This window comes from Embiotoca jacksoni, unplaced genomic scaffold, assembly GCF_022577435.1.
Source record: "Embiotoca jacksoni isolate LCO1_2020_lvr unplaced genomic scaffold, fEmbJac1.0.p SCAF_2, whole genome shotgun sequence".
NCBI classification, from domain to species: domain Eukaryota; kingdom Metazoa; phylum Chordata; class Actinopteri; family Embiotocidae; genus Embiotoca; species Embiotoca jacksoni.
In genome coordinates, this window is record NW_027185340.1 from 19,577,944 (window position 1) to 19,605,104 (window position 27,161).

The 27,161-nt window shown below is 39.9% G+C and overlaps 1 protein-coding gene across 1 annotated transcript in view; it reads left to right on the forward strand.

Moving 5' to 3' along the window:
• LOC138201444 (inactive dipeptidyl peptidase 10-like) overlaps positions 1-27,035 on the forward strand; it is a 103,490-nt gene extending 76,455 nt beyond the window's left edge. Inside the window, exons 6-26 of the mRNA XM_069154956.1 lie at positions 5,484-5,536; positions 5,830-5,911; positions 7,410-7,530; positions 8,942-9,096; positions 11,477-11,574; positions 11,659-11,782; positions 11,871-11,909; positions 12,474-12,581; positions 13,009-13,100; positions 13,911-13,958; positions 14,753-14,874; positions 15,707-15,754; positions 16,132-16,233; positions 18,589-18,658; positions 19,602-19,796; positions 20,793-20,847; positions 20,941-21,040; positions 21,343-21,407; positions 23,292-23,364; positions 23,597-23,670; positions 25,277-27,035. Coding sequence (XP_069011057.1) covers positions 5,484-5,536; positions 5,830-5,911; positions 7,410-7,530; positions 8,942-9,096; positions 11,477-11,574; positions 11,659-11,782; positions 11,871-11,909; positions 12,474-12,581; positions 13,009-13,100; positions 13,911-13,958; positions 14,753-14,874; positions 15,707-15,754; positions 16,132-16,233; positions 18,589-18,658; positions 19,602-19,796; positions 20,793-20,847; positions 20,941-21,040; positions 21,343-21,407; positions 23,292-23,364; positions 23,597-23,670; positions 25,277-25,414 — 1,962 coding nt within the window. The 3' untranslated portion in view covers positions 25,415-27,035. The remainder of the gene's footprint in view (positions 1-5,483; positions 5,537-5,829; positions 5,912-7,409; positions 7,531-8,941; positions 9,097-11,476; positions 11,575-11,658; positions 11,783-11,870; positions 11,910-12,473; positions 12,582-13,008; positions 13,101-13,910; positions 13,959-14,752; positions 14,875-15,706; positions 15,755-16,131; positions 16,234-18,588; positions 18,659-19,601; positions 19,797-20,792; positions 20,848-20,940; positions 21,041-21,342; positions 21,408-23,291; positions 23,365-23,596; positions 23,671-25,276) is intronic.
• Positions 27,036-27,161: the final 126 nt, after the last annotated feature.

A 27,161-nucleotide genomic window follows, 5' to 3' on the forward strand; every position in this document is an offset into this window, starting at 1 on the left:
AGCGTGCTGGCAGGATTACTGCTGACCCCTCTCATCCTGGACATCACCTCCTTGAGCCACTCCCATCTGGTGGAAGACACGGGGCCGTCAACGCCAAACAACAAGACGTGCCAAACAGCTTTTTTCCGTCAGAGCAATCACTGATTGCACTTTAAATAAAACTCTCCTGGACCATAATGCATCTTTCCAAAACTGTACAATGTTTCTATAACTAACAAACAGTAAATAAAGTAATTATGTTTCAATGGCACACATTATTTACACATTAAAAACTATTGGCATGTTCAGATTTACTCTCACAGCTTTACTCAGTTTATTGTATTTTTATTGTTATCCCTCCCTTATTTGATTTAAATTACTTATTGAATTTATGTAAAAAGGCTGTTCTGGTCTGTTTAGTATGTTACATATCACAAACCAAGGCCAATTTCTTGTTTGCAAAACATACGTATAAAATACATTACCAATGATTCAGATGATACAACCACCCTACGTCTGATTTTCAGTCCATCAGATCTGTATATAGCTATATGGATTATCCAGTCCATTTATGACATAGCACAAGCTACTGTATAAGTGGATGGCTTCTTTCCTGTAACAGAAAGTTTCTGTACTGTACAGCCTCTGCATGGTCCGCCAACTCGTCAGCTCAGTTAAAGGCGCCGGTCAGCCGCTTCACACAGAGAGCCAAGAAGATCAGAAAAGTCAAACTCTACCCAGTATACCAGGAAAACATCGTCTCAGGTGGGAGAATAATGTCAGATCTCACTCTTTCAGTATTCTTCCCTGTGACTATGAGCCCCTTCCCCTCAGTGCAGGGAGTGTAAAGAGATTACAAGCACTTTCTTCAACCCTCAGTTAGAGAAAATCATTTATCTAGTATATAAAAGTGGACGTAGCTTCCGGGCCGGAAAAATTAGGCCGATGTAGAAGTGCCTTAAACTGCAATACCACCGAGTGCCACCAGAGGTTGGCTCCGAAAAGCCTCCTGCTCCACAGACTCTCATTCAACGAGTCTATTCAAATTCTCAGTCAATAGAATTTCTCCAGGAGTTATTTCGATTTTGTTAGCTAAAATCGCTTCTTCTTATTCGTTTTCTGGCAGTTCATCTGAAAGTAATCCCGTCATTAATTGGACAATAAGCTTCAAAAAGCCATATTTTTGAGGGGCGTGTGTGTTTGATTGACAGGCCTGTGGTGCAGTCGGGTTACAGCTGTCCGTGAGCGGGATGTAACATTGTCCAGTTTCTAATCAGATTAGTCAGATCCACCAGCTCATCTAAATATGGTCACCTCTGGCTCCAAACCGTTCCAAACTAGCAAGATGGCGTCGGCCAAATTGTGAACTCGAGGCTTCATAACGGCCGTTCACAAACCAACGGGTGACGCTTGGAGAGCAACATACCAGTAGACAACCATAGCAAGGATTGATTCTACGATGATGAGTACTGTCCTGTATGGTTAGAATTTTATCAGGAGATGAGTGCAAACAAGATTTATATGCTTTTATTTTCAGTATCTCTGAATTCTGATTATGCATTGATATGAGATTTGCTATTGAATTATTTGATCCTCCACAGCAGCAGCTAAGTGTATCCAAAGCAGATTTCTCTCTGGGACAATAAAATCATATCTATTATCTTTTTACATACTACTAACAATCTAAAAGATGAACAATCAGGTTAATAACATTTGTCTTCACTCAGCAACTGCAACTTAACAATTTAAGTCGTGTTTGCAGCGGTAGGTAGTCATGAATTATGTGTTGACCTAATTAATCTGTTTATTTGAATGTGACCTCATCTCGCAGCCTTAATATCCTCCATGAAAAATACAAAAACAAATGGTGCACTTTACTCTGCAGTTTATAACCTTTTAACATATTAACAATTTTTAATCAGTAATCATATAGGAGTCATTCATAGTATCAACGTGCATGGTGTGATAATCCTCTTTATAAATCCTCTAATGAATGCAGATTAATGCATTAATATGCTCACAGAGAGGATTATCTAGCTTTAAAAATCCAAATTAAGATGGAAAATATCTACTTGAAGGGAAAACACTTTTTACAAACTAATTCATCATTTAAAGATCTGACTCCAGCATACTGGCAAAAAAAAAAAGTAAGCGCATGTTCCAAATAATAACAAACAGGAGGAACATTTTAATGACTAAAAATAGAGCTTTTGTATGCCACAAATTGCACCTCAGCTCTTAAAGCCACTTTTCTCCACGGTTTATCCTGTTTAAAAAGAAGGGCAACTGTGATTTTGTTATGCTGAAGAAACCTTGTAAGGCTTTTATGTTTCATGCGAGCTGTTACGAGCAGGAAATGGAGCAGCGTCCATTTATCGCACCAGAAAACTATCTGCTATCGCCGCGTCCAACAGCAGTGAAATTGCTTGTTGCAAATCACGTCTTCCCCCGGTGTTCCATTCTGTAATTCGATGGCTGCAGGAACATTTCGGTGTCGGTGAACTAAGCAGGCTTGATAATGAGCTCTGTGTGCTGAATGGGATTGACACAGCCGAGCTTCAGAGGTGCTATCTTCCCCTGAGATGGACGGAGCAGATGTGTTCATCATCAAAGTGACAGCCGAGATCTATGGAGAGTAATGGCGTGCCCCTGCACCACTGTCTCCAGGTTGTCTCATGAATTTATCATAATCATGCTGTACTATATACTGCTGCTTTCCAAAGATTTTTTTTTTTTTTTTAATGCTCTGCAGCCTTCTGTGCAAATGAAAAAAGGGTGTTTTTTTATGACTGCTTTACTGAACAATTTTTTTTGAGTGTGCTGATTGTTGTATTGATGGTCTTTCATTAGAACATGCATGTTAATGATGTTGTAGCCAGCAAAAAGCATTCATTATCCCAGTTATCAGTTGCAGAAGCATTCAGGAGAGTTGATCTCTGACACTATTCAAAGAGCTTTAATGAGCCACTCTCTTCTTTTGCACACTTGTTACTTCCAAATCATAATTAAGTAGAATTACTGCCTCATGGTTGTATGGCCCCCGTCAACCTGTCAAGTGTCAGTTTCCATCCAGTTCTGTCCACACTCATTATCTATCATTAAGACTTTGAAGGAATTTGGCCAATAAAGCCGTTGCAGCCATACCAGTAGACAATGCTTCAAATATGAATGTTGTTGAAAAGAAGCTACAAATTCCAACATATTAATGCTTCACATGCATCTCCAACCTCCAACGATAGCTGGACAGCCAACACAGTTTCAAGATGGACACCCAAGAGTAGTGTCACCAATTCCGGATCTGATCAAATATGAAATGTGGTCACAATCTTCCCTCCTGTTCTGAGTTTAGCATTGAATAATGGTCAGAAAAGTGCTTGTGCAGAACATTTTGATATCCCAGTGAAGTCTACCTTTGGGATATAAAATGTCATCACTTCATAATTTTATCCTGTTAGACAGTCGTGTGAAATCTCATCATAATAAGTGCATGAATTCTCGAGTTATGGCCACGAACGTGTTTTGCGACGTCACAGCAACCTTTGACATCTAAAATGTAATCGATTCATCCTTAAGTCAGAGTGAACCTTTTTGGGCGAAAATCCCTTGAGGTGTTTGAGAGATTGTGTTCACAAGAATAGGATGGACAGATGGGAGGGACACAAGGTCACAGTTACCTTGACCCTTGACTCCCAAAATCTGATCAGTTCATTATTGGGACCAAGTGAACAATTGGTAATGTTTTAGTATTATACTAACAAGTGATGCGTAAGCTGTCAAACTTGATGCAGAATGAACCAATCCTGTCTCAAAATAAAGGAACTGAATATATGCTTGTTTTTGAGCCATTGTTAACAGGTTAAATTTACCTGCACAGAAATATAATTTCAGCTTTACACTGTAAATATTGAATTCAAATAGATCCTTAAAGATCAAAGATTAAATAAATATTGTTACTTCGGAGAGGTTTGGAGCAGGAAGTGACCATATTTGGACGAGCTGGGGGGGAGCGAGCGGTTGATCTGACTGATCTGATAGGAAACTCGACAAAATGACATCCCGCCCACCGATAGCTGTAACCTGACTGCACCACAGGCCTATCCATCAGACGGACACGCCCTCAAAAACACTTCTTTTTTTTTTTTAAGTTTTCTTTCAAATGAATAACGGTAGTGAGTATTTTCAGATGAACCATCCGAGGACTAATAAAAAGGAGGGACTTTAGCATCAAAACTAGTCAAAACTTGACTGAGAATTTGACTAGTTGAATGAGAGTCTATTGAGCCGGGGCGATTTTGGAGCCAACCTCTAGTGGCACTCGGTGGTATTGCAGCTTAAGGCACTTCAGCATCGGCCTTATTTTTCACTTTTATATACAGTCTTTGGTCCATACGCATAAACCCTACAATTCAGATTCATGATTAAAGCACATTTAGTTTTGTCTTATAAATCTCCATCACTGTGGAGCTGGACCAACATTAACTGGATAATGCCAGTTAACTGCTCCGGCATCCATGTCATGTTTCATAGACAATAACGCCGATAATAACGCCGATGTGATACTCTGGCTAAAATATATGTCATGTAACACACACACACACACACACACACACACACACACACACACACACACACACACACACCAAGCCTTCTGAGAGCACACCACCGCATACCTTCAAACGCACCGCCGCTGTCTAAAACAGTCTCTCCAAACATCCTCCCGTCTCATGTGTCACCCATCGCTGACAGCCTCATCAAGGAGTCATCTCAGAGCCGTCACCCATGAGGGGTGTGCGCTGAATGATGCTGACGTGTTTTCTGACAGAGAAGAAAGGAAGTCGAAGTTACGATACAGTTTCATTTTTTTCCTTGGAAGAGAATTCTTCTCTGTACAGTGAGGAGTGTAATCCAAATTAAGAGTGAAGGCTGGGTGGCGAGTAGATCAGCCAAACAGACCGAATCCACATACCTGAGCTGTTACCGAGGGCAACGAAGCAGCTCTACAGCATTTATCATATAACTGTGGCGTGCGCTTACTGAAATATTGTTACGCTATTGCTGCAGCTGATTAGCATGCTGAGACACTCAGGTATTGAACTCAGTGAATACTAACACAAAAACTGTGTGAGTGGATAGTCTCTTGTCATTTCATTACACATGCAGGACAATATAGTGGAGGCTGAAATGCTGACTTGAATGACACCGCAGAGTGATTATTGTGTGATTCTTAAATGCACTTCAGGTAACTACAAAAGAAGAATATTCACAGTGTCAAATTATACACAAAAAATACATCAACGTGCCTTTCTCTTACTTTTTTTTGTCTGCAAGTTTTAGAGAGTATTTTTGTTGAATTGGTTTCTTGTACAGTTCTGTTTTAAGGACTTTACTATTGCGGCATTTAAATGGGGTCTATTTTCTTGGATGTTGATTATCATTAATAGGTAAATAATGCAGGTCTCGTCATATTAACCCTGAACTTGTCTGTCATTATGTTTGGGTTTCAGATCTACCAGCACTCTTTCTTGGCATCGTACCTGATCTACAACCTGTATACAAGGTGAGAAAAAGAATTCAGCTGAAACATAATGAGCTAACTTCTTTTTCATATCATGGTCCTTTTACGAGCAATGACATAAAAATTGTCTTCATGTTATCTTCTACTAATGAAAAGGTATATTTGAGTTCTAAGTCACAATGAGGTGACCTATAATATTCACCTCAAAAATTTGAGCTGGTTGGCACTGGTTGTAATGTCTTCTGAGATTTAAATAACATATGCCTGTTTGAATGCTTGCTGGTCTAATGCGTGATGGTTCATGTGTGATGCATTTTTAATTGCCACTGCATCAGAGAGGTGCGGGAGCTCAACCCTCCAGAGGTGTCCGACTCTGTCCTCCAGTTTGCTTCATGGGGCGTTCAGGGTCAACAGCTGGTAAGTAGCTCACAGGGTTAAAGAAAGGGGACTGAATCTAAAAACAAGAAATTGTCAGGATTAATCTTCTGTCATGCATTCAATAGGTTCGTGCATTAAATACAAATTTTAAAAAAAAGTGTTAATATATTCAAGCAAGTGGGTTGAATACACCATCGTAACCTGAACAGACGTTACCACAGTCCAGTCTGGATTGTAGTTGGAGGAAATCCTAATGGCATTTATGTATGTCCTCCTTAGTAAATGCAAATAGCACAGTACAGTTCATTCTGGCCTGTATAGTTATTGTTTCATTAATATTACAGCTATTATTTACAATAAAAATTGGACAGTACCTCCGCATATGGGATCACTGCTATGATGCACGAACAGAGCGCGGCACGGTGATCTGCACAGAGCAGGGGGAAGAGATCACTTTTGTGGGCACCCAAGTTCTTGTGAGCAGAGGCACATGTGCTTTTGCAAATCAATCATGTAGAGGAGCAGAGAGCGCACGTTGGATTTTGTGTCAAACGTAAGAAATCGACAACAGGAACCCTTAAAAATGCTCAGGATAGCCTACAGCAATGAAGCGATGACGTATTGTTATTTTATAAACCAAACAATGAAATGAAGTGAATAACCAGAAGAACTGATATTGAAAAGAATTGTTGAGTTCCTTTAAAACGAAGCCGTGCTGCATGCGCAAAGATGAAAATCAATGTTTAATCCAGTGTGTGTTGTGCTCACACAACAGTGCCAGTGTCATTCAGTGCTCTGAGGAAACCGCTGATCGAACATTGTTTCTGACTGGAGCCAACAGGCGAACTCCCCTTAAACTAAACAATTATTTTGAATTGAAGCCAGCAACAGTTCCACTAATCAAGCTGTTGCTGAAAGACGTCTTGTTGGGTGACCAATGCTCTCAGAGTGAGTAATGCCTCCACTGTGCTGAGGACTATGCGCTGAATAAATAGTCCATTATTTGCTCTGGTGCAGACAAGGAAAGTAATTAAGCATTCGATACCATATTTATCTCGTTTCCACAGTATTTATACCTGCCCTCGGTGGAACCTTTTCTCCGGGAAGCCCTGCAGCACTGTGTCACGCAGCTAATGACAAAAGTGGTCTTCATTACTCATGAGCTCTGCCTGCATATTTGTCTGTGTTATCACAAGAGATGAGCCACTATGTATGTTTTTAATCGATGAGCGGATCTCCGTGTGATCGGCTCACCAGGCAGCAGGTTCTCAATTTGTTCTAATGGGATGTGCTCTGTCACCTCAGCTCTCTGTAAAATAAAACTGAACCATCATTTCAAAACTGAAGCATAAAAAGTGTCAGCAATGCATCACATAAATCAAACTTGGAAAGATGAAAACAAGCCGATATAATCTTTCTAGCATGTCTCCTCCGTGCTAGGCTACTTTCTTAGCTTCTATACACTATAATGCAGTGCTTATCGTGTTTTTGGGGTTTCTTTTTGAAGTAAAAGCTATATTTTCTCACTATTCCACAGATGTACATATTTGAAAACAACATCTACTTCCAAACAGATGTTCAAAGCAGCTCGTGGCGGCTCACGTCCTCCGGAGAGGAGGGGGTCATCTTCAACGGCATCGCAGACTGGCTCTATGAGGGTAGGATCCAGCTGACAGACTCCTGCCTACAGAATGTGGGACGCAAGATGATTTCCAATAGAAAAAAATTATTAATGCACAAACCCGACGGAAATAATCATCTACGAGTCAGTTTTCTTCTTGCTTAGTTAACGCAGTCCTTTATTTCCTTATCTCTGATTTATGGCCAATCCACAAATTTGTATGAAAGTGGCCATGATCAATAGTTCACAAACAGCTATGTCAAATGATAATGTTTGATCATATTAAAAGCCTCATTCATAGAGATAATCCTGCAGAGAATTATCACCCAAGTGATATTTATTCAGCTTCAGCTCAGTTTAGCTGCTGACTGCTGTTTTCAGTGAAAATAAATGATCTACTCAGCACCAGATAGCAGCGACTGACACAATTAGAGACAATCTGATTATTATAGTGGAGCATGTAGCAGCTATAGAGACAGATATTTCCCTCGGGGGTTGATAAAGACCAAAAACAGAGCTAACAGACAGTGAATATTGGACTCATCAGGTGTCAGGAAACACCACTCTGAACGATAACGCTAACTGCTGGATGTGGAGATTAAAGACAAAATTCTTGGTTCAGAAAACCAACATTAAAAGGTGACATGAAAATATTGAAATTTCAACTTTTTTTCAGCTGCTCCCTAAGTGGCCAAAAAAACCAGCTGACAGGTTAAATCATTGATATATTACAAGAGTTTGACAAAGCGTCGCCAACTCAGCCTTGCTGCTAATATATCCTGGTGGTCACTCAAAGTACTGCAACATAAATAAAGCCATGCAGCCCCAAAACGCATGTTTCGCACATATGATGACAGGTCACCTACAGCTGCAGACAAATTCAGGTTGTTGTAAAACAACTCTGCTTTGAGTCAGATATCAAGTTCTTCTTAACATATCAATGATTAAAAACAGATATATTTTTAATTCTAAAAACATGCATGTAGGGGAGATCTGCAGTACGCGCGAATAAGCTGATAAGTGAATAAGTGAAGCTTTTACGTAGCTGGGAAAAAACTAATTATGAACAGTGGCCTGAAATAACTTGTAGCTTATTGTGAAGCTTTGTTAGACATCAACTGACCAGCTAAAACCTCCTCATGTTTAAACAAGCAAATATAAATGGTTTTATTGCTGTAGATTTTTCATTGCTACCCAACAATTATTATTTGCAGCTATCCTATTTGAATACGTGCTACAATAAAGCCAACACAGGTATTACTTATTTTTTTAAAGTATACAACTATAACATTCGTTATAATTTCCTCTTAAGAAGTGTTTATGATTTAAAAGTGAATTTTCCGTATGCTGGGTTACTCATGAATCAAAAAGTAGACTAATGCAATAAACGAGCCCAAGCGCTCGTGCCTCATAGTTCCCGATTTGTCTGTTTTCTTTTGGTTGTCCAGAGGAGGTGTTGCACACTCAGGTGGCCCACTGGTGGTCACCCGACGGCTCCAGGCTCGCCTACCTCACCGTCAACGACTCCATGGTGCCTACCATGCTGCTACCCCGCTTCACCGGCTCGCTCTACCCGAGAGGGAAGGAGTACCCTTACCCAAAGGTGGGACTCAAAAAAAAATCCAGTTATCTTTACCTCCAAAAGTCTCAATTAAAGGTGGTTCTAATCAATCAGTGTACTGATGTTGGGTAGTTGCTGGTAATACTAACTTGTAACGGGGCTCTCTTTGCAACACCGTTCAGCATCGTTTATACCGTACCAGACCCTGATTCTACTATAACTTGCAACGGGACACGCCTCCTTTTATTGTGGCTTTACTGTATCAAACCAGTGCTATGAGTAATACAACTGCAGGCTTTCTGCCTCAGCTTATCCATGAAGAAGTTAGAGAACCCTTTTCTTGTTTAATTCATGTTAACGCTGACATTCCCCCTTTGAAGAGGCATGGCTGTAGAGATCTGTGGCTCTGGGAGGGAGAGGAGTGTGATACGCTTGAGAAAAGGAGAGTTAACACACCCCCCATCCCTTGATGTGGATGTTTAGCGTATCAAATCCCTAATAGATGGGAGATGGGTACTGGAAAACCGGTGGAATGAGGGTCAGAAGGTGAAAGGCGGCCTCATTTGTCGGTTCACACCCGACAGTAGATGGGCTGACGGGTGGGTTCATACGAAGGCTTCTAATTAATGAACCTTTATGCTTGATCTTAGCCTTGCCCATGCAGCGTATAAAATTTATGCAGCACACACACACAGATACTGTTGCTTACATCCTTAAGTGGGTTGTAATATTGTGGGACTAAATGAAGCAGAGATTTAATTGCCCCCTCGTTCCTTTGCTCCGTGAGAACACCGATGCTGCACAGCACTCTGACAGCTACACCTCTGCTTCGGTCGATTGGAGATAACTTTATGTTGGTATCTCCTCTGTGGGTCAATAGATAATAAAAGCATAACCTACAGGCCATTCTTCATATGCATCACGTGTCGGCGCTTCAGAAAACACTCAATTATCGATTGCATTGTTAACAGCGACAAATCAAACTGCAGCCTGGCACATACTGGATTTGTCTGCCTGGTACCAAATAGATATTCAAAGCAGTGAGACTGAAGCCATGTCCCAAGTATGCTCAGTGAGGTTTAGGTCACATACTGTAGGTTGAGGAAGAAATCAAAATCCAATACAGAATCACCGCGAACGCTTCGGATTATGTTTCTGGCCGTAGAGTGTGAGAAACGCAAGCTGTTACGTTGCCTATGTGGTCAGCTGGATTCATCAAACTAAGACTTGATCTGTGAACCAGTTGTGTCAGAGGCATGGAAAAGAAACTTCCTGTGCAGATATATCTTCGGATTCTAAAGCCGCGACTTTGCAAAGCAACAGTGGTATTTTGAGCGAAATGCCAACAAGCTAACGATAACAATGGTAACATTCTGTTCAGTAAAAGGTCATGTTTACTATGTTCACCACCTTAGTTTAGCATGTTAGCTTGCCAATATTTTCCAATTAGAAGTGCCAAAGTACAGCTGAAGACATCAAGTTTATTTGGCCGAAAACCAAAGTTCCTCACATTAATTCCCAGTAGCAGAAAACTGTCTAATTTCATAACAATCTGTCCAATAGTTGAGGACAATTGACCACTGACCAACTCACTAACCAGCACTACAGCAGGGGTCTCCAACCCGTAGCTCGTGAAACACCGGAAGCCTGAAAGCCGGTTCTGAGTAGTTTGGATCCAAATGCTGTATAGTTGCACTGCAGCTTGTAAATTAAGACTTTGACAATCTGGAAACATAATGTAAATACTAATCCATTGTATGTAATGGTTGTAATAGTTAAATTTACAAAAAATGACTTACATTTTTTTACACTAAGACTTCTAATACACCCACTTTTTTTTTTTTTTTAAGTGTTAGTATTTTAGAAAGCAGGGAAATAATAATTATTCACTTATTGCTCATTTATAATTAGCAGGTTTTAAATATGTTTGATCCATTGAGTTTCTGATCTATAATGTCATACTTGTTAAATGGCATCAGCAGAATAGAATGGAGTCACTCCAAGATGGTCTTTTACCTCCCAGAGTGGATATTGATGGATTGGCAAAGACAATGAAAATAACAAATCAAAATAAGTGAGCATAAGTGATATTGTCATCTTTGTGAAAGGTTACTTTTTATTTTAGAGATTTCCCTTATCACTTAGACTAATGAGATCTATTTTTGAGGAAGACTTAAGCAAAGGAAAACAACTGACTCACCCCAGGGGCCACAGTATACTGGGACAGTTTGTTCTCTACCTTTTTCATATTCTCATTATATTCACTGCTGAAGTCCCACTGGAATTGTTCAGAGTGAAAGCATATAAAAATAGAAAACAAGTGTAGCGTGTTGCTCCATTCTTACAAGTGAATCATGGATATTACATCAGATTTGATTAGTCCTGTGAATGTAATCCTATATTTATGCTGTTTTCACTGAAGATGGGTCAAATCAATCCCAGCGTCAGACTCTGGGTTGTCACTCTGGACGGAAGCTCTCTCACGAACGAACTGAGACCTCCTGACAGTTTTGAGAAGAGGTCTGACTTAATTTTATTCTGCATGTCATAACACAAACATCTCACTGATCTGGTCACTGACCTCCATCTGCATATTCCATATAGTGAGTTCTACATCACCATGGTGAAGTGGGTGACTTGGGAAAAGCTGAGTGTGCGTTGGGTAAATCGAGCTCAAAACATGTCAATTCTTTCACTGTGTGAGGCCACAACGGGTGACTGCACAAAGGTAAGAAACTTATTGTTGATAATTATTTCATCTTCAAACATAAATACCTTTGCAAATGTTGTGGTCTGACTTGATCTTTCCAATTCAGAAACATGTGATGACATCGGAGAAGTGGCTCGATCGTCAGGTGAGTGCCTCATTATTTATGATCATTAAACAGCCTAGCTGGTTTCTTTTTAATCAAACTGTGAGTTGTTAAATCAAAGATAGGATTAAAATGATAGCAAAATCCTTCCTACACCACACGACACACGTATTTCCGATCACTTTGTTGATTTTTTTTTTTTTACTTTATAGTTGTTGTTGAGTCTCTGGATCAAATTCCACATTTTCTGCTGTTGTTTCCGTCAAATGCCAAACAGGAAACGGAAACACTGCACCCTCCGAGCTGATTGACAGCTTTTATTTTGAAGCATCAGTGCAGGAAATTCTAAATTTCATTGATGGCAGCTCGAGAGAGTCCATAAAAAAAAAAACGGCAAAGTAGAAGTGATTAGTTACTAAATAACTTTATTGTTAATAGAGAAAAGGAACGGAGTCATAAATATTGGTCTTGGAGGAGGTCTGCTCTCTCCGAGTATCCTTCTCATTAAAATTAGTTTCACAGGAGGATCTTTTGTGCTTCAGTTTTTTGTTATACATGACAACAACTCTTTAACAGTGTCTGTTTGTTATTTGTCTGTCTTCCCAGAATGAGGAGACAGTGTTTTCCAACGACTGCACAACGTTCTTCATTACGATGCCCCTAAAACAAGGTGGCCAGGGGACGTTCAGCCACATCACCATGATCTCCAACCAAGTAAAACTATTACAAACTTTTAATAAAATGAACTCCATTGCAGGTGCTTCACTGTTTAATCAAACTTCTTGTGTACTTACTTCTTTAATGTCCCCCTTATCGGTCCTGCCTACACGAAAAAGGCTTTCCAATTATTCACACACCTCATATGATTCCATTTTGAAGTTTCATCAATTTAAATTACATCCCAACTCCATTTCCTGAAACACTAAAAAAAATTAAGAATACATTTACTTGAATACATTAAGGAGAGTGTACAGTGGATGAACCGGAGACACGGTGCCAGATTAATTCCTGTTCCTGCAGAGATAATAAGTCTGAGACTTAAAGTCGGGGCAAGGTAGAAAAAGTCAACACGAGAGTTCTACTTATTCTGTGGAGGCCGTCTGAGGTCACATTAACTGTTGTACTCTTTCATGCTACTCAGTCTGAGGGTCAAGAGGTCAACCTGCGTCACCTGACCTCCGGAAGCTGGGAGGTCTCTGAGATTCTGGCCTACGATGAGGGCACAAACTTGGTGTAAGCGTGACTAATTTACCCTGTTTCCACCTTGCATTACATGTGACCTGGCGTGATTGGATCACAAGTGGCCAGTAGAAGTACAGCTTGAAACACACCCAAGACGCATTAAGATCCGATCTGCTCAGGCCGCATTCGGAGGTGGTCTGGGACACTTGTGGCCACATTCGTTTAGCAGTGGAAACCCACTGCGTCCTCAATCTGTCCTGGGCCACATTGGAAGACCACCTACTCAGCTGACGTCCTAATGGGAATGAAAACAAGTGCAGCTCGTGTTCGTTCCGACGTGTTACCGTCAGGTTACATCAGGTTCGTTAGTTTGGGGTTAAGGTTAGCCTCTGCAGGTTTTTTTTCCTTTATTCAGTCTTTCACGTGAAGATCTCTGTTTGCTCCTCTTTTATTATTTTTGTTAACAGAATATCTTTCCTGCATTATTCTGCCGAGCGTACCTGAATTGTACAGAAAGCAAACTATAAAGAAGCCTTATAGCGATTTAAAACACAATTAATGAGTCTGACCCGAATCATTGGGCTTCTGACGTTCAGGTCTCTGTTCTTGTGCTCTTTCACGTGTATATTTTCATGACAGAGCCTGTGTTCTTTTGCATATGGAGCGGGGAACTCAGATCTGATCTCAGGTGGTCACTCAGAAATACGTGGAGACGCATGAGACGGCTTAAAACTGGTCACTTGCGATCTGCTCTCTCCAGGAGGCTTGTTGATGCAAGGTGGAAACAGCCACATTGACATTATACAATACTGACACCAGAATGCAAACTCTTAGATAACAGGTTCACTTTTTGTTTTCCAGTTATTTTCTAAGTACAGAGGAAGGGGCAACTCAACGCCAATTGTACAGGTACAATTTCAATTCATTATGACATTAAAGATGGCACCATCCTTCATAAAGGAAGTTTCACATTGTGTTAATCACTTTTTGCAAAGACTGCAACCTTTTCATGTCTATTGTAAATACAAGTCTCCAGGCAGCAGCTGGTTAGCTTAGCTCAGCTTAGCATAAAGACTGGAAACACTGGGAAAACAGCTTGTGTGGCTCTGACTGAAGGTAACAAATTCCACCTAGCAGCAACTCTAAAGCTCATAAATCAACATGTTATACTTGGTTTGTTTAATCAGTTACACATTTTTCAGATGTCATGTGGCTGGCCAAGAATTAGTCAGGCACAAAACCCTTTGTGAAACCCACGACATTGTTTTCACACTTTGATTTGCGTATAAATTACACAAAGCAGAAATGGGCTTTTTAAAATTATTTTTAAGCTGATTTTGGGGGGATTTTCTTGTCTTTGGACAGAGACAGGATTACTGTTTTCACTCTTTTCTTGTCTTTACGCTAAGCTAAACAAAGCAACTGCTGGTTGTAGGTATAAAATCTTTATTAGAAACACTTGTTTATTCATGCAGTTATCCAGACAGCAGTTTAATGCATACAGTCATAAAGGTACAGTCCGAGCACCTCAGTGAATATTCACTTCAAACATCTGAATGGGGAAAAATATGATCTCAGTGATTTTGACTGAGGTATAATTTTACCACTAATTTGAGTATTTTTAATCCTGTTGATCAAACGCTACAAATCCTCTGAAATTGACTTATTTTTCTTCACTTATAATTGTTCTTCTCCTCCAACAGGGTCTCCACTGTGGATCTGTTTCATAAAGAATGCCTCACCTGCTCCCTTTTCAAGTCAAACTGCACCTACTACGACGCCATCCTCAGCCCCAACTACCAACATGTTCTTCTCAACTGCAGAGGTAGCACCCGTCCATCATAACTTCATAACATCATAACACATTATAACTGAGTGGTTCATTTCAAAGGTGCCTAAAACTATATTATCTGATGAGTGTGGTTTCACAGTTTGGTTTACTGTTGTTCTAGATTTCATTTTGGCTCCAAATGGAGTAAGAAAGGTAAAAATGTAATAATTATTGGAGCTTAGATATGTTCAGTTTAAGAGGTTTAAATGTTGACCCTCAAATATGAGTTTTGTTTGCTTTGTTAAATTCAAATTATATTTTTTTTAAATGCTATTACAAAATAAAAGTCTAAAGTTTTAAATGTACTGTATGTTCCTTATCAAAATGCTCATCGGACAAACTGAATTAAAACATTACATTAGCACTGTCACCTCACAGCAAAAAAGGTTCCGGGTTCGAATCCGGTCCTGGGCCTTTCTGTGCGGAGTTTGCATGTTCTCCCTGTGCTTGCGTGGGTTCTCTCCGGGTTCTCCGGCTTCCTCCCATCATCCAAAAACATGCACCTCAGGTCAGGTTACCTGGCGCCGCGCTAGTGGCAGCCTGCTGCAGCATCTCCCCCTGAGAGCCCCCCTGCTGTAGTGAAGAAATTTCCCCTCGGGGATTAATAAAGTGTATAAAATTTAAAAAAAAATCAAAATCAAATCAAAACCGAGTTATTTTTCTCAGACCTCAACAGAAGGAACTTTTAGGTTAGATAGCAAACAGTTAAGTCTTGTAAAAAAATAAGATTTTTTTTTTTTCCTAATTTTAAACACTTAAACCTGAAAAAATGTGTGCAATAAAGTTGCATTTCCTGAACTAAACTTTCATTTAAACTTTTCTACAGGTCCTGGCATACCCCAAACTACTCTTCACAAACTGAGCGATATGACCAGTAAGTTCTCCGGCACTGATCAACTATTTTGACTTTTACATCAGGTATAAGTATTCATTATATTTAGGAGGAAGCATGTCGATTTGTTTTCGGAGTGAGTTTTCCTTCATTGTCTGAAAAATGCATTAATGTCGTTTTTGCAGAATAAGTGGCTGAGAGTAAGTCATTAAGCAAATATTTAACAACAGAGTTTTACACAAGTCTGTATAAAGTGGACATAAGGAAGCAATAAAGTCGAGCTGAAGTGCTTGAAATGTTTCTGAGTGTACATCAGAGGCACTCAGAGCAGCGTCTGGGGACCAAGCAGCACTTTGTCACGCAGGACATTTTCTGTATTTGTTGTTTTCTAATGTAATTCTTATTGTCCTGCCATGTAGCAGAGCACAAGGCTCTGGAAACAAACACAGAGTTGAGACACACACTGGTAAACAGGACAACACCCAAGAGGGAAAGAAGAACTGTACAAATCAACAACTTTGGTAAGAGACGGCACTCCTCGCTAAGCGTGTGTTAATCTGGTTTCTGATAATGATTTGTTGACCTTCAAATGTTTGCATTATCATCCTCATCGTATTTACAACAGTCAATATTTTCTATCTTCACCACTGACCATCACTCATTCTCTCCTTTATCAGTTAATGACTAAAACTCACTTAAAGAAGTAACTTCAGGTTAAAATTCAGTGTTCATGCACGTAATCGGACAATGTGCTAAATTAAGGTCACATTTAGACTAGCGGCCCGTCGTTTATCTCACAATCACTGCAACAAAACATAAAATGATTGCTCCTGTGACATCTCTACAGACTTGTAACATCTGAGTTTGATGTATTATAAACACTTTCAAGCTTAAAAAAAAATCTGTTACAGAAACTGGATTTCCTTCATTGAGTTTCTACTTCTGACCTTCAGACAGCACCAATGCAGCCGAGAGCATTTTTATTTTATACACTCCCCTAACAAGGTTGCATTGTACCAAAGTAGCGCCGTGCAAGCTGTGACTTCCAACGACAAACTCTTCTGCTAATTTTTGGCACATTTACCTTATTAAAGCAAAAAGTAGTGATAGTAGTGATCTGTGCAGATGAAGTGGTCCGAAATATGTGTAACCTGCCAATAGTGACTGTAAATTCATAATCACACGCTCAGCAGTGGAAACCGACTTATTCAGACACACGGAGGCTGCTGCGTGTTGGTTTTAATCCTAGACTGTATATAAAAGTTGACGTTGCTTCCTGGTCTGAAGAATTAGGCCAATAAGGAAGTGTCTTAAACTGCAATACCACCGAGTGCCACTAGAGGTTAGCTCCAAAAAGCACCTGGCTCCATAGTCTCCCATTCAACTAGTCTCAACAAATTCCAATTTAATAAAAAGAAATTCCACGAGTTATTTCAGTGTTGTTAGCTAAAGTCACTCCTTCTTGTTCGTTTTCTGGCCATTCATCTGAAAATAATAATCCCGTCATCAGTTAGAAAATAAGCCTCAAAAAGATGTGTTTTTGGGGGCGTGTCTGTTTGATTGACAGGCCTGTGGTGCAGTCAGGTTACAGCTAGTGGAGGGCGGGACGTAGTATCGTCAGGTTTCCCATCAGATCAGTCAGATCCACCGCTTGCTCCCCCCCAGCTCGTCCAAATATGGTCAATTCTGGCTCCAAACTGCTCTGAAGTAACAAGATGGTGCCGCTTGGTTTTAATTGGATTGGATTTATTGAGTGCAGGAATGCTGCTGCTGCTGCTGCTGCTATGACAACACTTTACATGTGGAATTGTAAAAAGACTTAAAGATCCAGTTATCCGTGTTATACAATATGTTCATCTAGCTCTAATTCTCCACCTCAGTTTCAGCAACAAGATTTCTTGTTTCACATCACATTAAAGAAATCACGTAGCTGCAGGAAGCCAAGAGTCACGTGGCGACTGAGAGGCAAACGTCTTATCAGGAGAAACACAACCGAACAAACAGGTGCACAGCTTTGTTTTGGCACTTATGAAACAGAAATCAGAAGAGCAGCTGTATATTGATTCAATTGGAACGGACGGCTCACCATATGGCTCCCTTTTCTCTAATCTGTGTTCCCCATTAGAGACAACATAATGCATATTCAAGGCGTTTTCAGCTGTAACACAGTGAGACGGCATCAAAAGCCGAACAGGAATGAAAGCGCGGAAATGCTTTTCTCATGCATCACTGTTTTTTTTTTTTTCTTAGTTGGAAGCTGCAGATTGCTCATTATTCAGAAGTCATAGTGTTTAAGTCAAAAGAAAAACAGACCAGCATGTCGCCTTAAAGTCCTTTTAACACTCATTTAATAGGCTTTATGAGTGGACCTCTTTCTTTTTAAAACTGGGACTGAGCAGTGATATGCTCACTTATCTCCTGCTGCCAGCGCTGTCCTCACATCTTCAGCCTGCTGGTTCACACCAGTTAACACCTCCAACAACAATCCCACAACTGCCTCCTCATTTCAACAACTTTATTTTCACATTATGGTCTAAATCCCTTACAGAAGTTTTATAAAAGTTCCCTAGCACCAAGGCCCCTTCGGTGAATCAAATCCAGCTTTCTGTGATTGTCGACTGCGAGATATGAGAATTTGAAGACCCTGTTAATGAAGTAAAACCATTTAAAACACCAGCTAGCCTTGAAGTGGCCTTTTTCATGAGTGATGGAGCTCCCGTGTTGACCTGACCGTACAATACACAGAGCTTTGATGTAGCCCGAGGTATAGATGTACATGCATTGCATTACAAAATATATTCCGACTCATCTTCACCACCAAAACCTTCTTTTCACTGAATGTTAATGCTGTCTTTTTTTCTTTTTTTCTTTTGCAGCACTTCGCCTGGAGTTAATCCTCCCGATAAATTTTGATGAAACACTGGAGCACCCACTTTTACTGGTCCTGTATGTAATGTCATCAAATTGATTTTCTATTTTAAACTGCATGCATACATAAATGTTATTTTGTTTCAGTGTTTAAAATTGTAGAATTATTTAATGCAACAATGAATTAAGTGGAAAAAAGTATGAAACCAAATATTGGAAATCAAGCTGTAAATTCATGCCTAAAATCAAACTCCCAAAAGTCTGAGGGGTCATGAGATCAGGGGTGTAGCTCTGTTTGTTTAAGTACAGGAGTTCACCTGACACGCAATATTAAGTTGTGGCTCATTTCTAAAGGTTGTGTAAACACTGTAAACACAATAATGTATTTCCATTATCATGCTGTTTTCAGAGATTGTTCTGGATTACTCATCTAAAGTGTTATTGTCCCATTTCAGTCACAACAGGCTGCTGAAAATGTTTCACATTAAAAGCCTTGTTAAGAAACAGAGTTTCTGTCTTAAGAAACTTGTGAGGGCTTTTATTTTGAAATGGATACAGGAATTGTTGCGTTTGTATTGACGTCCTAATGCAGTAATTTCAGGCAGGCAAACGGTTCGGATTAAAACGAGGCTTCGAGTTTATGTGAATGACAACTTTGACCATTCCATTTGATTTTATAGACTCGGCTGCTTTAGAGATGGTTGGATCTTCAAGCACTGAAAAAAATTCAATAAATGTCAATTGGATCAAGAGAACTAAAAACACTTATTTTTTTACTTGGAGAAACAAAAGTAGCAGTGCGACCTTCCGGTAAATTACAGCAGCACTACATCTGAGATTATGAAAACCATGTTTATTTCCCAAGTTTACTTGGAAATTATTTCTTACAAACTATGGGATTCAGAGAATTAGTTTCATGGGTGTCAGAAGCCAAAAAGATTGAGAACCGCTGCCCTAAACTGTGTTTTTCACGTGAAACCGCCATGTTTATTCTGGTAGAACTCTGCCTGTCCTTCCACAGTGACAGCGCCCCTGGTGGTCAAGCGGTGAGTGACCGTTTCGCTCTCAGCTGGGAATCTGTACTGGTCAGTTGTGACAGCGTCATCGTGGCCCGTCTGGACGGTCGGGGCAGCGGCTTCCAGGGTCAGAGGATCCTGCACGAGGTTCACCAGCAACTGGGAACTGTTGATGTTGAGGATCAGATCACAGCCCTCAAGTATGCTTCTTCTTTTCCTCAAAATAGCCCAGTTAACTCTCATATCTGATGTATAAACTACTGACGGTGTGAACCAGGCTGAGCCCAATGAGTTCTCATATTTTTGTACTGAAGATACTACTGATATTGTTTTTAATGTGGTTTATGTTTGTTTTATGCTCTTTTCATGTGGTCATAATATGGAAGAAAACTTTAAAAGATTTGGATTAAATCTGCTGGTTATTATTATTTCTTATACTGTATATGAAACTAAATTCTGCACACACATTGTAATCTTCCTGGCAGTGGTCATATATATATATATATATATATATATATATATATGTTATGACTACTTGTAAGGTTTTAAAAAGGTATTAACTTGGACTGTGTATTAAATGTGAGAGGACTCATGATTTCAAATGAATGATTCAGGAAATTGCAGCAGTTGGCTCAACAATAGTGCAACTTTATCATTCAGATTCAAATGGCCCTGCTGTTACGGTACAGCTAAATATTCATTTACACCACATTTTGTTCTGTAGTGAACTGACTCTTTTAATTGAACATTTCCTGGTCCCTTGTTTTTGAGAAACGTATTTTATATCTACAGTGTAGACGCTGGCGTCCACACGGTTGACGTTAGATTTTCTCTGTAGGTTCAGCAAAGAGAAAGGTCTGAGACATGCTCGCTCAGCGTAGTAGCTAATGCTAGCCTTTCCAAAAGGGGACGACTGTTTCTTATTGTAACTCCCATGTTTTCATTTTTGTATGTTGGGATGTGTTAGCTGTCAGTAAAATGGTTTCAAGCAGGCCAGTTATTTCTCATAAATGGGGTTGGGTTCTTTTGCTATCCAAATACAAGCGGCTTTTTAACCTCCAAGTGACTGTCTCATCGTGTCCTTCTGTCCAACCTGACATGGACCAGTGTAACATAACGTCACACAGTTCACGCCTTACACGAGCCGAATGCGAGATGCCTCTTTGCACTGACAGAAAGACATTTTTACCATTTAGGCACCTGATCAAACTACCCTACGTTGATGGCACCAGAGTTGGAGTTTATGGAAAGGTAACAGCACATCTGTGTCTAAGAAATAAAAAACCCCATAGCGTTTATCATCTATCTTACCCGGCATTAAGTCCTCGTCTTGTCTTCGTCCAGGCATACGGGGGCTTCTTGTCCTCGCTGCTCCTCCTCTCCCACAGCTCCATGTTCAGGTGTGGCATCGCTGTCGCTCCGATAACAAACTGGAGACTTTATGGTGAGATGGACGAGTCGGTCCAATTATTCTACATTCACTCGTGACTGTTGATATAATGTAGACTCATTATTGGATTTAATGTCTTTGATTTTACAAACAACACTGGAGCAACTGATGGTAAACAAAGTCACAAAGGCTAATGAGAATGTAGAGGAGCAACTCTTTATATCAGCTCCATTTGTCCACCATCAAGAGAAGAATTAATATTAAAAGCACTGGAAGTGTTACCATGGGTGATCAATGTGTGAATTAAAACAGCAGCTCTCTCCCTGTTAACAGACTTCTTTTTAATCCTCACAAAGGGTCGGCCTTCTCTGAGAAATACTTCAGCTTTCCAGCGAGAGAGGATCACAAATACCGACTCGATGTAAGTGGTGGTTTTTTTTTGTGAAGGTTTCTGAGGTTGATTTGCAATGAAAAGCACTTTAAATGTGTCATTATGACCCACACCAACATTAACCTTTCATGTCTGGCGACATTACAGACTCATTCCTGTCACCGTTTAAATTCTGAATACAGAAAGGAGGAGCCAAATGCAAACACACTTAAGAGGCAGTTAACACACTTTATTGCTGGGTAGACAAACAAAAAAAACTTACAGGAAATGACAGGTCCAAAAGGGGCAAGGTTGGTAGACAGATCCATACATGAGTCACAAGTCCAGAACTACAGGCAACTCCAGCTCAGTAGAGGAGGATGAACTAGTTTAGTGTCAGGGAGCTGAACAACACTGAGAATGCGGCAGATGACAGAATAAAGGGTTTAATACAAGCAGAGCTAATGAGAAACTGGGTACAGGTGTGTGCAGGTGGGCGGGGCAACAGGGTTCACTGCAGGGCAGGTGGCAGCGGGGCCCAAACCACAATGTCCAGCCTAAAGCCTCAACCCTCACGGACTTAATGTCACCTGTTGGAATGTTTGAGTGTTCTGAGAGTTCATGAGGGCTGAAGTGGTGACATAAATGGGAAAATGGGAAAATGGGACATACCATCATGACATCACACACAGTTGGAAAAGAAGAAAAAACACACTTCCAGAAAAAAAAGAATGAAAGAATAAATAATAAATGTATCATGCATACAAACTATATATATATATATATATATATATATATATATATATATATATATAATGTGTATAATGTTTATATATTTGAGGAAAGGCTTGAATATAAGAAAATCTAATGCAGACGTTTGACTTGTAAACAACTTACAAACATGCAGTAAATAACCACAGCAGCGAGGAGCCAGGTTCTGTCACTTACAGTTAACATCATCCATGTTTTCTTTTGTTTACATTTTGTGGGCGGAAGGACAACCAGGTTGAATAGGTCACATAGACTGTATTAGAAAAGTGGACGTAGCTTCCGGCTTTGAAAAATTAGGCCAATACAGAAGTGCCTTATGATGCGTTACCACCAGGTGCCACTAGAGGTTGGCCCCAAAAAGCATCCGGCTCCGTAGACTCCCATTAAACTAGTGTCCCAAAATTGTCAGTCAATAAAACCGGTTCCAAACTGCTCTGACCTAGCAAGTTTTCGACGGCCAAAATCTGAATTCGAGGCTTCATAACGGCCGTTCGCAAACCAGTGGGTGATGTCACTGCTGGTTGCCGCTTGATACGTCACCAATTTTAAACTCAAATTTCCCTTGAACATGTGATGGTGGGACAGGCCTGAAGCCTCACAGAGTCCGTGAAGGTCGACATTTTGAGTCAGGTGACTGGGTCAAGGAATAACTGCCAGGGCGTCTAATCGACTGATGGACAATGAAATGAACAGGACTAATAGTAAGCTACATTTTAACTCAGGGCCATAGCATAAATATATAAACTTCTTACATCATGGATTTTTTTTTTTTCTAAAACTGATGATCTTTTAAACAGAAAATTGATGATGGAAACTTAAAATGTTCAGTTGTTTTTACTTCTCTGCTCACCTTTGAAATGAAAGTTTCAACCTAAGTTCACAAAAATACCAATTTGTGCTGATCATGGAAATGAATGTAAGCTTTAATCTCACCTGCACAGTCACTCTCCTGTTTTTGCTGTTGTTGCAGTTCCTCATGGATATTCATGAGTGGGAAGAAATCCTGTTTTCTGACCCTAAAACTCTTTGTTCATTCTTGTAAACATAAAAGCAGTGGCCTCTGAAGTGTTTGTGGAATTAACAGTAATTACTGGTTCATTAAATATAAATTAGAGGTTGTTAAAGCTGTTGCTGCAGAGGGTAACCCCTCTCTGTCTCTGGCAGGTTTCCAGCCTGCTCAGCAACATCACAGCATCTAGTCCACTGAACTTTCTGGTTATCCACGGCACGGCGGATGGTGAGTATAAAGCACAGGATGAAGATATGGATGTATGATATAATTCAAAATATGAATCAATGACAAATTCAGAAACAGACTGAACTGTATTTTTAGTTCGTAATCGCTTTTCTCGGCTTGTGTTGGTCCTACAATTAACTTCCATTTAACTAATTAAACAGTGCCGTGTTTAACGGGCTGTCGTGTCGCGCTGTGATGAATTTTCATGTTCATTTTCTGTTCTCTTTTTAAGCCACTGTTCATTTCCAGCATTCTGCTGAGCTGGTCAAACTGCTGTCTGCGTTGAACGTTAACTACACTCTCCAGGTGACTGCTGCCGTCTCTTATCTCAATCACTTTCCTCTCATTTCCTGAATGTGAGCAGGCCTGTAACAGGCTATAACAGGCAGCTCTCCGACACCTCTGCTTTAAAGGTTGACCAGCCTCCTGACGAGGGAGGCTTCATCCAAATGTGTTCATGTGAAAAAGAATAGGATTTGAAAATAAATGGCTTTAGTGGTTAATTTAATTGTTTACACTTGTCTTTACATTTTGCATCGATTTCTTTGTTGAGAGTTAACAGCACAGAACCTTTCCTTATTGACGATATGTACCATTCAATATCTCATTATGGCCGATGAGACATTGTTGAAAGTTATATTTTTCTAAATAAATGCCATAAAATATTATTTCCTTTGTTTTCTCTTTGGTACCGTAAAGGATGACCCAAAAACCAAAGTTCATACTGAACTGTGAATTTTTGTGCACCATTACCAAGTTTCTTTTTATTCCCACCACCTCTCCAACAGCAGAATTTCGTAACATGTTTGGCGGTAATGTGTCCTGGAACAAGAAAACAGGGGCCCACTCATGAAAACAGCGTTAGACTAATGGGGTTAATGGGAGTCAGATTTCTTCTGTTGACATCGGCTGCTTTATATTTTATTCCTCACAGTAAATGTGTCAAACTGTTCTATTTTAGTCGCTGTGCATGTTTCATTCACGGTGAATCTGAGTGGTCATCGTACGGTTTGCATGAGGGATGTTAGTCGCTAAGTAGGAGAAGACAGCTGATATTTCTTTTTCAACTCACCTCATGTTGTCGTCTCTCTCAACATTCTTTGTGGGTATCAGAAAGTCGTGGAGAGAAAACGCAAGCGGCCCATTCTAAACACAAGTTTTGCGGCACTATTCCTGTAGCCCCATAACAGATACAGTATACGCAGCATGAAACCACCGTAACCGCAAAACCCTCGTGCAGAAGTGCAGGTAAATGGCGATGAACATTATGACCACCCGCCTCGCAGCCTGTCGGTCCTCTCTGGTGCCACCAAAACAACTCCGACCTGTTGAGGGTTCGGCTTTACAAGGTGCCCTGTGGTATCTGACACCAACATGTTAGCACCAGACCCTTTAACAATTAATTGGATTTGTTTCACCACAAGTTTTTCCCTCCTTTGTCAGTCGGTACTCACCACTCCAGACCAGGAGCCTCATCATTTCAGAGACGCTCTGTCCGGCCATAATGATGTGACCCTTGTCAAACTCGTACAGGTCTTTACATCTACCCACTTCTACTTTTTGTCGAATATACCCCATGGGGACGAGACGTGACACCCCAGACCTTGATATGCACAGTTGTTATGAGAGAATCAATGTGATGTACTTCACCTGTGAGTGGTCAGACTGCTGAGGCTCATTGATGTAAATGAAGCTCTACTTTACTTGTTGATATTGAGGGTTTTTTTTTCAGTAGTTTTGCTGCCTCTAAGTTAAATGTCACACTGGAGGTGATTCATCACATCAGCAGACAATAAAACAAATCTTAGTTCTTATTGTTGAATTAAAGTTGTATCCAGCCTGCAGCCTCTAAGTGTGCCACTGCTGTCTGATTTTTAAATAATAACTTAATTTTCTCTCTCTTGCTGCCTAGATTTTCCCCGATGAAGATCACAATATGGTCTCCGTCAAGAGCCAGCATTACATGCTGAACTCGGTGCTGACCTTCTTCAGGCGCTGCTTTGAGGAGGAGCAGGCCGCTGCGCCGAAGACGTCTAAAGAAGACGACTAAGTTGCTTCGGAAGCTTTTGTGGTGAGAAGGTCTTGTGAAGGAGTGCGCTGTAGTAACTGCTGTCATGAGCCAATAAAGAGAAGGCTGTGTTTCCCTGAAGGGCTGTAAAAAGCATCAGTGAAAACCTTCAGACCTTCAGTATAAAAGATACCCAGCTGGAAATGATGCAGTTCTGAGAAATGTTTTGAGGGAGTATATTTGTTGTTATTCCAACACTATTTTTCTTAAGGTTAGAGTAACGTTTAACTTAAACATTTTTTTTTTTTTTTAAATACTCTAAAATAAAAACAATCCAGGAATATTTAAAAACAAAAACTTGGCATTGAAAATATTAAAAAAAATTCAGGGCATAATGTTTTGTTAAATATTATGAAAAACATTTCAAGAATGACAATACAAACACTTTTTAGAACATTTAAAACCATCTGGGAACAAAGCTAAAATTCCCCCTGACAACATTGTTAGAACATGCTAACAGATCGTTTTAAGAACAAATTATTTCTAGCTGGGTAAGTAGCGTCACATTTGCTTGGAGTAAAGTGACTCAGCCCCGTGATTCCAGCGCTGCGGTGACTAAGTTGTCAAAAAGAAGACGGTCGTGTTTTTGCTGTAATTAAATGCTTTAGATGAGAATTATTGTCGGGAACGTTTGTATCGTGTACGGAGTACAAATGTCAGGGAATCAAAGAAACGTGTATTTTTCCATGATAGAGTCTAATTTTTGCCGACTGCTGTAATCTACTGTGAATTCAGGTGAATATTTACTGCAAACAAACAGAAACAACAAATCCACTGATGAATTTCAAAAAAAATTCTAGAGGTCATATCACCAAACAGCTCCTGCAGGTGCCTTTTCCTCATCACAGTCGATAGCAAGTCCATAGCAATACAAACGTGTCAAATGACAGTAGGAGACAAAGAGCATGTCGAGGCCGAGGAATATCAGAGCATCTTCAGGAGTAGACTAGAAAAAGCACTGCAGTATTTGGAGGTTTAAATGAGGTAAAGAAAACCATGAATGCGAAAGTTTCAAAGAAGAGGACGTCACAGCGGGTCTTTGTTGTTGTCGTCGTCTTGATTTTCTTGCTTTTCCTTCGTCATAAGGAAGTTTTACACATCTATTTAAGATAAAGTTGTTATTTGGGGTACTTTAGACTGTCATGCCATAGATTATTAGACTTTACAAGAATTGGAAGTGTAATAGTATTAATACTTTCCAACACTTTCTACAATATAAATTGCAATTAATGAACTGATTGAAGATGAATTTCAAATGTTTATGAACAACTGGACTCTTCACTGTTACACACAGCTTCAACTATCCCAAAATGTGAAAAGGATTTTAAAACGGAAAATATAGAAACTTGTAGTATAAGAAGTGTTAAGTGTGCTGTACATAAATAGACTCCTGCAATACTGTGTCCTTCCTTGAGTAAGCGACTGATCACACGTTGTTTCCTGACCAGGATCCTGTGCTGCTTACAGTTCTGCACTTTTCAGACTCAAACTGCATCTCATTCCTTCATGTATACGGGACAATACACAATATATTATGTCCTCAGTAGGTGACATTTGTATACTTGGAAAAATTTGTACACTGAAAATAAACTGTTGAACCTGATATATTTGCATCCGTGTGTTGCACTGTTTACCATAAAACATGCCTGACACTTATCTTGTCATAAAAGATCAGTAGGCAACAATATTAATATAATATGCATATGCTTGTTATTAATTTTGATAAATA